The 11,523-nt window shown below is 26.2% G+C and overlaps 1 protein-coding gene across 2 annotated transcripts; it reads left to right on the top strand.

The window, feature by feature from the left end:
- Positions 1–5: 5 nt before the first annotated feature.
- Positions 6–6,979, top strand: LOC112600277 (ADP-ribosylation factor-like protein 6). Of its 2 annotated transcripts, XM_025347464.1 has the most exons (3): positions 6–105; positions 175–375; positions 6,050–6,979. In XM_025347464.1, the coding sequence occupies exons 2-3, from the start codon at positions 177–179 to the stop codon at positions 6,460–6,462; spliced, it is 612 nt and encodes a 203-aa protein (XP_025203249.1). In that variant the 5' UTR covers positions 6–105; positions 175–176; the 3' UTR covers positions 6,463–6,979. The 2 variants fall into 2 exon arrangements, with proteins under 2 accessions (XP_025203249.1, XP_025203248.1); XM_025347463.1 differs by having other exon boundaries at positions 6–375.
- The last annotated feature ends 4,544 nt before the right edge of the window (positions 6,980–11,523 follow it).

The following is an 11,523-nucleotide window of genomic DNA, read 5'->3' as shown; positions in this document are numbered from 1 at the left end:
GCGCGTGCGAGAGCGGCTTTATCAATGTCGACGAGTCGGGCAGGTCGTTGTCGCGGTCGGTTAAGCACGTCGAATTCGGTCGAGTTACGTCGACGAAGGCGACAGGTCAGAAACGAAGCATTTTAGCGAAAAGTCGTTTCCGCTACCCTTTTACAGCACACGCAAAATTTCCAGTCATGAACATCTGGCGAAAGCTGACGAGAATGTTGGGTTTTGTAAGGCGGACGCCACGTCGGCGAAAAGCACGCGTGCTATTCATCGGACTGAACAATGCTGGCAAGAGCACACTGCTGAACCGCCTGAAACCGGACCGCGAACAACTGTCCAGGAAACTGATCTCGCCTACCGTCGGCTTCACTACCGATACGTTCGTATGTGAGTGCTCCTGTGATCGTTATAATATGTTAAGAATTTTAAAATACGGTACTGATTAGTATGTTTAAAAATTCCAAAAATCAATTTGAATAATTGCATTATTGAAAAAGAAAAAAGGGTTGACCGTGGTTAATATAGATCATCCTATATGTTATCATAATAATTACGTTTTAATAATATAATATATACAATTGTTTTTGGCAGAAATAATTCAATCTTTCATAATAACATTGATTTCAGAATAAACTAATAATAAAAAAAAAAAAAATACAATATATTCTAAAAACAATGATATTAATAATAGTAAAGTAGAGTACTATAATACTTAGCAATATATATGTATCATTATTATGAAATAAACTCAGCAGTATCACTAATGTAGACTGACAAATCGTCTTTGCTCATAATCATTCTTCGTATACATTGATTTATTATTGAATTCAAATTTAACTCATAGATATACTGTGACTTTCTATATGAATATGTATAATGTACTATGTACTAGTAAATAGTAGGTAAATATTACATAGTATTCCTCTTTTTAGATTCTAAGTGGAACTGAGATGTATCAATCATGTATTGATTTAATAACGGTGGTTTATATGTGTGTGTGTGTGTGTATCAGCAGCTCCTAAAATTGTGTGTAGGTTCTAGATAGTAAGTACAACACACTTTGTGTACAACGAAAAGCGAAGTGTGCAATACGAAATTTAAAAGTGAGCTTTTGGTAAAATATTACAGTACTTTTTTTAAAACCATTGATTTATTTGTATAAATAAGTTAAAATCTTGTAATATAATATATAATAAAATATGTTAATAATATATTAGAGCAAATTAAATCAATGTTTTTCTTTTTTTTGAGTAAATTAATATATTAATTAATAAGAGTTTAATTTTGTTCACAGTTATAAAATAATATAACTATGCATATTGGAATTTAATTTATATTAGGCGTTTTTGCAGGTTAAAGAATTTTACAAGCATTGGTGCTAATTTTTAGAGCATTGATTTTTTTTTCTAGACTTGACTAATTTGGGACTATGTATGTAGTACGAAAGTTTGGATATTTTGAAGGGCTGTATATCAATGTACTATCGATTAATCGTGGATGGATTATCCACGATCGACTGTGTAATAAATAATATACATAAATACACAATCAAATGCAGTTAACGTACAACCCGCGTTATCAGATTATTGATTATCGCAACCCAATTATTAGACCGATTTACGGAGCCTTAATGATTTGCATAAATATGTATTATGTAGAAAAGCATTATTTTTTTATAATATATACGTTAATTTCATCTAATCGTTACTTAGGTCTGGCACACAAACAGTACCGCTACGTTATCGTAATTTCGATTTTTTTTACCCAAGATAGGCGATACAAACCTCTGAAACAAAATGTTGTTGAAAAAATTTCAATCGCAAATTAAAAAGAAGTGTTTTAAAACAAAAAAACAAAAACTTATTTGTTGTTACAGATTTTTTTTTTTATCAAAAAATAAATATATAGTATAAATAATAAATATTATATGTCATATATTATAGCTATGAATTTTTAAACAAAATTAATGAGTTCTAAGTTCTAACTTAATTTTTCTTAAATAATACATATATAGCATTACAAGATTTAATTATAATTTTTTAATAGTACTATCTATTAGACTATTAGACTAATAGACTATCTATTGAATTTTCGTATTTTCGTTTCAATTTGAATTTAGCGGATTAGGTCACCCTATTACGCGATAATCGAGAGTACACTGTAGTAAGTAATGGATAAAATACTTCAATATTTTACTTCAAGGGTAGTTTCTAATAACAAATTTGATTTAGCTTGTAGTTTAGAAAGATCAGAATTAAAATTTCATATATATATTTCTTATATAAATATAAGTTAAGGAAAAACAGGAATTTTTACGTAAATCAAATTTTCATAAAAATTAATTTTTTTTTTGTTTAATTCAAAAAATAATAATCGTATTTACTTGAAATTTTAGTTTAATGTTTATGTAATAATTTTATAAATATGATGAAATATTTAAAATATTTTGACTTATGGGTCATTTATAAATTTTAAATTTTTTATTTTTTTTTTTTAGCGTTATTTCTGTAATGTTAATACAATTTTTTGGTTCTAAATAAGTAAAAGAAATTGTATACTATATAATATATATATATATATATATATATAAATAAGTTGTGCTTATAAATGTTAAAATGTGTAAAATTATTCAAAATATATATTTACATAAATTATTTTTATAAGCATTTGAAGTCAAAATTTTTACAACATTTTTTAAAATTACTAAAATTGCTATTCTTTTTGCATTTGATAATGTATACAATGTTAAACTTTTATAACTAAGACTAGAAAATTTAATACAAAGCTTCTCATACATAAATCATACCAAAACCAAACAAATCTAAAAAATATATAAATATTTTTTTTTTTTTTTTTAATAGACATTTTAAGTTCAAATTTTGATGAAAATGTATATTTGAACTATTTACAACGATATTCATTATTTTGTTATAGTTCAAGAACATTATTTGCGAGGACAAAGAACTATTATGTATATAATTATATTATAAACACACAGCATTTTTAAATTTAATGTTTTTGACAAAAATTAATTCAACCTACAGTATTACGATGAATAATAAAATAAACTATTTTAAATAATAATAAAAAAAATATATATCATAAAATATGCCAAGTGATATTATAGGCTAACAGACTGTCTATGCTCTGAATCGTTTTTCGTAAACAATGATATATCATAGAATACAAATTTAATACATCTATCACAAAGATCCATTTGACATTTATTGTATACAGAAAAATAGTACCCATTTATCCACTTTTTTTTTTATTTATCAAGTATATATTAGAATTTATTGTTTATGATATTGATAGATTAGATTTTATCAGCATTTAAAATTATCTTATGTAGTTGTAAATTGTAATGTCATTTGATTGAAATTGTTTACACCAGTAAATTTATCATAAACGTATTTAATTTTTATTATTTTACTCTGTATTCGTCTAACCTAAAATAGATTTTTATAAATTTATTGAAAAAATATAAAATGTTGTATTATAAAATTATAATCAAAAATAAATTAATGTGAAATAATATTTACATAAAAGGTTTTATAATAAAGGAAAATAGGGGCATCAAATATCATAGCTTACAGGTATTCATGATAATCGCATATTGAACTGGAATTATTAATTAATATAATACGGGTGGAATATTAATTTATTAATACTAGATCTGTGTTTTATTAATTATTATTATCATTATTAACTTATCGTGTTGTTAAACACGACGTTATTGTGTGAAACAAGTATAAGGCCGTATCCGTATTTATACAAATAAATTAAATTAAATTCATGGCACCATTGGCACTCATTTTCCACTTATATAATTTTTTTTAATATTTTAGTACAAATGCGGGCGTTAATGAAAATAATTAACTCAATTTAAGTTAAGTTAAAAGAATACAAGATTGATAAGTTAGAAGTTAACCGTTAAAAAATCATAAATTTAACTAAATAAATTAAAATTTAATATGGGAAAAAATATTAACTTACCTCAGTTTAAAAAAGTTAATTTTTTTTTTATTTTGTAAGTATGTTAATTACATGAAGAGTGACTGCATCTTTTTAATTTACTAAATTATATAAAAAAAAAAAAATTGCTGAACTTTTATCATAATATTCATTGAAAAGTGTAAATACTCTTTTACTTTTTATGATATATTATTTATTAATTTAAAGTATACACATCTCAAATTAATAATTGAATAAATATTAATTTTTTTTATATAATATAGCTATTGAAGGTCATATAACCTTAAAAACAAAAATATTTATAATTTATAATTTTCTAATATCAACTGCAAAAAGCTAAGTTATTTCAACTATTAATTAAACTACTTCAGTTTATAAGTTGGTTAGAAAATAATCTAACTAGTTAAGTTAAAAAGCTTAAAAATTAACTTTTTAACTAGTTAATGCCAATCTTTATTAAAATACATTGGTAGCCTAAGTTATTTTTCATCGGAGGCTATAAAATCAATTCATTTATATTCTGAGCAGAGCAATGAATATTTAATGTATTGATTTTACAATGATGTGGTTTTTTTTTTGTATTTGTATATACATTAAATAATTGAAAAAATAGTTCAATTCTCAACTTTAATGGTTGTTTTGGATAGAAAAGACAAAAAGTGGTAAGTAAGTCCACAAATATTTTTTTTAAATATTAAGTTATTATTAGTTACATATTGGATATTCACACATATGATAACAATTTTATTTGTCATCAAAATATTGAAATTTTTATTATTCGTTGAAATATTCTAATTTCACTTTAATTTTAATTTTATAAGCTCAACGAAAATTATAATTTATACAGACATAACATACTATATTTCTTTATACATTTGTATCACATACCACAATACTTCTTATGTGTAATATAGAATACTGTAATGTAGGTGCTGAGGTGCTAATTAAAACAAATCATTAACTAGGTACAGTATTTAAATACTAAAGAAATTTAAAAATATAAAATTTTAATTTATGAACATGTGAATGGTTTCATACTCGATATATTTAGTTAAAAAATCTTAATCAAATCTATTAATAGATTTGTTTACTCTTTCAAAACATTGACTTGGTAAATTATCTTTTCAAGTTTCGCATCGCATCAAATAATAAATTTGAAATTTGTGGGTACTTGTAGGTGCAGAGTAAACTAAGAATAATAAGAAAATTGTTTTTCAAATAATATAATAAATAATAATAAATGTTTTTATGATAGTTTGAATACCTACACAATGATAATTGCCATAAGTCATAATTATTCAATCTGTGTATATTAAATTCAAAACACATTAATTTTTAAATTTTGTTCTTGGAGTAGCAGACTTTAGAAAAGTCTGCTCAAACCTTATAATTAAGCAATAATTGCACATTTACATGAAGAAAAAATATAAGATAAATAAAATATTTAGGTATATGAACCTGTAGCCTCATACTTAATAATATTTTTCGAACTGTTAAAATACTTGTAATTTGCTACAGTACGTAGTGTATGTTTTAATTAAATATGATAAAAAAAAAAAAAAAAAAAATACTTAGTTTGCATTTTAAGATAATTAAAGTTATTAACTATATCTTCAGCAGAAAATAAATCATATTGGTACCCGATTATGTCTGCGTTGAAAATAGATAAAAAAAAAATAGTATTTAAATTAGGTATAAATTTTCTTACAGTACTGGGTTTAAAAATTGTATATGCAGGCCTGGTTAGACGACTAGTATTTTAGGATTTACTAAAAAATACTTATTTTCTAACACTTTTAAGCTTTAAAAACAAAATCGACTTCTAATAATATAATAATGATGTACCTACTCGTTTTATGTGATTTGTTTTTTTGTTTTTTGTTAAATCATTTTATACTTACCTACCGTCTAACCGGTTTTATATTTTCGTGTACAATCATAACCAGTTAATTATAAATATACTTACTATAATGGTCCAATAAGTCAATAATTATAATTTGAAAACGTTTGAAATCATTTTTGTACGTATCTAAATATAGGTCGTCTGGCTTATCCGTTTATCGTTTGTTTCGTGTACCGTTTTCAGACAACAACGTCAAATTCACCGCCAGCGACATGTCCGGCCGCGACGGGTACCGTAGCATGTGGGAGTCGATGTACGCGCACTGCGACGCCATCGTGTTCGTGGTGGACAGCACGGACCAGATGCGGTTCGCCGTGGTCAAGGACGAGCTGGACATGATGCTCCGCCACCCGGACGTGGCCGACCGGCCGGACCTGCCCATACTGTTCGTGGCCAACAAGACGGCCGCGCCGGACGCGTGCGGTGCGTCCGCCCTGGCCGGCGCGCTCAGGCTGCACGAGCACGTGGAACAGGACCGCCCGTGGCGGCTGGCCAGTACAGACGCGGTGGCCGCGCCGGGACAACCGGCTGACGACGGGCTGGGCGACGCCATGGAGTGGCTGGCGGAATTGGTCAAGTACGCCCGGCGGCGATAACGTGTCCGGTCCGCCGCCAAATTCGTTTGTCATTTTCACAACGACCGAACAAAATCTTACGGTTTATCTGTGTAATTTTTTTTTTTTTTTGGCCGTCATCATTTCACCGTGATGTGTATAAGTATTTCGTTACTATTATTATTATTATTGTCATCCGCCCTGTACACAAATTCGAAAACGATATTTGTCCGATTTTCACATTTTAGTAATAGGTATACCTATTGCTAAGCAACTACAGCACACGAAAAGCACGGAAGGCTTTGCTCTTTTTATATTCAAATAAACGGGCTCATAGATGTTATTTCTTTTTTTAACCTGTTCCTATGTGACTACGTAACCTATTTAAAGTTTGAAACGTGTAGTTTAATCACGAGATGATCCTTTTATCGCGTAACACACGATTGTCACACATTACGTCTGATTATTGTTCTATTCACGTTCATATTGACAATATTTTTTTCATATCATTTTAATTCGTTAAAAAATGACGTTTTTGGAAAATAATTATATTATCTACTGTTTTTTAAAGGCTATTGGTGTATTTAGATTTACAAGATAAAATTTTTGATTTCATATTCCAAAGCAGAATATTATTCGAAATATTTTGATCTATCAAAATCAGACGTTGGACAATTAGTTATAAGTAAGTACTTAATGTTAGTTATAAACTTATAAAGGTTATAATACTCATAAGCTGATCATCTAAAATTTTATTTTTATGTAGGTATCGAAATACTAAATACTCTTGTTTTGATTAAGGACATGTCATTAATAAAAGTACAAATATTAAAAAATGATTATAAAAAATAGTAAATAGGTTTGGTTACCTAACCCATATCATTTTTTTAAGAATTTTTTTTTTAACGACTTGAAGAAATGTAAAAAAATATTTTCAAAAACGTTAATAGTTTTTTTTAAATAATTAGTTCCTTACGTTAAATAGACCAATCGCTAAACATAATGACATATTATTAATTATTCTATAATCATAATAGTCTAAAACAATAAAACTAGTAAGTATAATTAATAAATTATTATCATAATTTGCAGTTAATAAAAAAAACATTAAAGATTAAAGCTTCTCAAGTACAAAAATATTATTCATGTTTTCACTTAATAAGATTAAAAAAAACCCACAAAATGTTTTTTTTTTGTTATTAATTAAAATAATATTAATAATAAATTTAAGTATTTAATGTCACACATAAGTCATTCTACTCTAATTTTGTACCAGCTATAGTTTTCTACCCACAACGATATTATCATATTATATTTCATACGATGTGGTGTTTAATAAATAGTAGGTACCTGGTACATATTACATATACAGTGACCACGGTGATATATACAGGATTTTTAAATTTTGGTCTATGAAGAGAGGAGACGCTCAATAAACACTGCAAATAAAAATTAGGTGCCACAACTAATTTTAACTATAAATTATAATATAGTACCATTGGCGTGATTAAAAAATTCGTGTTCCCTGCAAAAATTGTTTTGGTTCTAAATTTAAAAAATATATATTTTATAAATATTATTAAAACGTCTTATTTATTTAATAAATGTGCAAGTTAATTTATTAGGCATCATAAATATAAATTTGATTTGATTAAGTTGAAAAGTTTTTCTCTAATACCTTTATTTTAACAAAGATCTATAATAGAACATCAAAATTAATTTTTGATACTTTCTAATGTTAAATATTTAAAATTAATAATGACAGTAATCCATTTAGTCTTTTTTGTGGTATAAACTTTTTGAGATATGATTTTATAGTACCTAGTTTATATTGAAAACAATCACTCTAACGCTTCTGAATTCTGAAGTACCTAGTGAAGTAACAAAAAGAGTTATTAATAATTTGCCTAAGCTCAGTTTTTAAAATATTTTAAGATTACTTTTAGAAAGTATGTACCTATATATTTTATTTTACCTACATAACCAGTAAATATCATTTCATTTATAAGTAAATTTATAATATAACATTAAACAATTATTTTATTATGACTTATAATTAATTAATCAATAGCAGGCATTAGGTACCAATTACCTACTCTTAATATTTTTATAGGTCATGAATTATGATGAATTTAAAATAGTTTCTATATCAATAGGAATTTAAAAAAATTGATATGGATGTAGAACAGCATAAAGAATAAGTATAAGTTATAACAGAATTCAACAGTTGCTGGTTGTATTAAATTGATTAATTCGATTAATATTGAATTCTAAAGAACAATACTACGTAATGCATATAATTTATTGTATTAAAATAATAATAATACACTTTAATATATTTTGTTTTGTAAAAAAAATAATTTCTAAACAAACGTATTTTTTTTTATTTTTTGAAAACAAGTACTTGATCTTTTAAATTGTTATAGCATTCTCCTAGATTACTTTAGCTTAAACCATACATTACATGAATGGTTGCACGACTGTCTTAATTTTCTTCCTAATCTATCAAAAAAAATTATGAATTTAGAAAGGTAAAATTAAAAATTTTATTGATATTATATTAATCACATAACAGCAGTAGCAGTAAAATGCAGTTGAACAGTGAATATAATATACTTCGATGCCTTGATTTCTATTAGTTAGGTACTTTCAATTCCTTCTGTGAAATCATCATAAAAAAAATAGGTTAAGGTAAACCTTTGTTTTAAATAATTATCAGTAATATTTTTGAAAGGTACTTAATATTTATGTAAGGAAATAGAACCTTTAGAAAAAAAACAACAGTGTCAATCAATTGTTACGTCAACACTATATTTTCATATTTTTTTAAGTATCATGCAGAGCTCAATTTTGATTTATGTTTTAATACATTCATATATTATCATTGTACCTAACTAAGATCGTGATTTTTCATTTAATATCAATTTTATCAAAATTTTAATTATAATTGTCAATACATAAAATAATAATTGTTTCAATACTTTTTAACTGTTTTAATATAAAAACCACCATAACATATTTTATTTTATTTTATTATTTATAAACGGTAAGTACAGTACCCTTTATAACATTAAACAAGAACACAATTCTGATACTGCGATTACAACAAGATTATAACTAGTCAATAACAGTACTTAATATGTTACATAAATATTATCTTTAAAAACATGGCGTGACATAAAAAAGTAATCAATCTGATTAGCAATACTATAAGCCAAAGTAAATACTCTGGAAAGGAATGATGCGAAACTATAGTTAATGGTACAAGATGAGACGACAAATAAATTCTGTGACCTTGTACCATGATTATTGATTTCTAAAGTTGAAACCAACCAGAGAAAGAAACTTGGAGGAATCAATGTTGCGAATAAGAACATCAAATTTGCAACTCTTCTTCTAATTTCGCATATAGACACTCCCAGATGGGTAGACTGTAAATGATAGGTACGATTCTTAGTCAATGGCTACATTCAGGGGCGGACTGGCCTGGCGGGACACCGGGACAAATCCCGGTGGCCTGTTACAATAATGGATTAAATGGCCTGAGAATATTTTAGGAGTTAAAAATATACAGTATACGAAAAAACATAAAAATATAATTAATATAATGCATAAATAGGTATTACTTTATCAGCTCGTGTGATTTTAAGTATTATATTATAATACTATATTATAGTACTATAATATTATTATTAAGTGATCCAGTGTATTCTCGATAAGCTATTATTAGCTCTATAAGCTATATTTCGTTTAAACAATTTACACGATGTGTCTGTAGTTTGTACCCATGTACGAAATATATATACAGATATAAATATAAAATATAAGCCAAACAGCTAGTTTAGTGATTTATTTATAAATTATAAGTTATTATATTATTATATTTATACTTGTCAATTTTCATAACTAATAATAACGCCGCCATCATACGGCACACAAGACACTGATACTCGCACTTATCGCAGTCCGCAGTAGCAATAACATTGCTGTAATGTAATGTAAATAGGTTTCGTATTTTATTTTATTTTGTTTGCGTTAAATCGTTAAATGCGACTATAATACTATACAATATTATAGTTACTGTATTGTTTTTACTTATACTATAATATTATAAATACATTGTACATTAGCGTCTTCCACAAAGGTGTTTTGAATTTGTTAAATATTTAAAATGAATTCGGAGGATAAAAAACGTGCTGGCGGTGCTGCTAGAGAACGTGAAAAAAATAAAAACTTCTTTTAGACTCGAGCAAGAATTGTAAAAAAATTAATTCATTTTTTAATTCAGCATATTATGAAAAACAAAATCCCGTTAAAACTGAAGAACTAAGCTCAGGTATGCATATATGTATTATTTAGTAAATTTAAATAATTTAATAATGTTTATTGATTTCTTTTTCCTATTTATGATTTTTATATGATTGTCTTTGAAAATATTGATAGGTATTTCCATCCATGAAAATATTGAAAACATATCAATGTCCGAAAATGATGACGTAATTGTTTCTAATTCTGGTAAGTAGCTATTACCATAGTCATCATACGAGTGAAACATTTTAATGACAAAAAATAAATACTAACAAATTAATGTGTAAGCAGTAAGCTAAATTAGTATGTAATATTAACCCGTCGTAGCGGCGTGATATGGTGGGAAGAGAATTAAAGTAATTAATAACTAATATGTATTATGAATTATTATTTATTATTTTTGTATTTATAAAAATATTATTTTGATATATTTGGCTAGGTATTTTAACAATTTTTTATTTAATAACGATATAATATATGAACTTGATATGATTGTATGAAATTTGTACTTTTTTTTAGAAGTTCTATGTTTGACATCTGAAAGTCCTCTAGTAGTATTTAATAAGTTCATAAAGCCAAGTTCAACTGTTTTATCTCATTTTTTCAAGTATCACCCTTGTCAACCAAAAGATCCTAGCCTCCCATTCAATTCAAATAAGATTTTTCTTCGAGAAAATGGAACAAATCGTATATGGCTAACATTTGATGAATCATCAAAACAACTATTTTGTTCAGTTTGTTTAGCTTTTGCTTCTGAATCGAATTCATTTACTAAGGGGGTATCTGATTGGAAAC

This window comes from Melanaphis sacchari, unplaced genomic scaffold, assembly GCF_002803265.2.
Source record: "Melanaphis sacchari strain LSU unplaced genomic scaffold, SCAv2.0 Contig62_pilon_pilon, whole genome shotgun sequence".
Taxonomy (NCBI): Eukaryota; Metazoa; Arthropoda; class Insecta; order Hemiptera; family Aphididae; genus Melanaphis; species Melanaphis sacchari.
The sequence above is the reverse complement of the archived record's forward strand: the minus strand, read 5'-3'. Positions and strand labels throughout refer to the sequence as shown.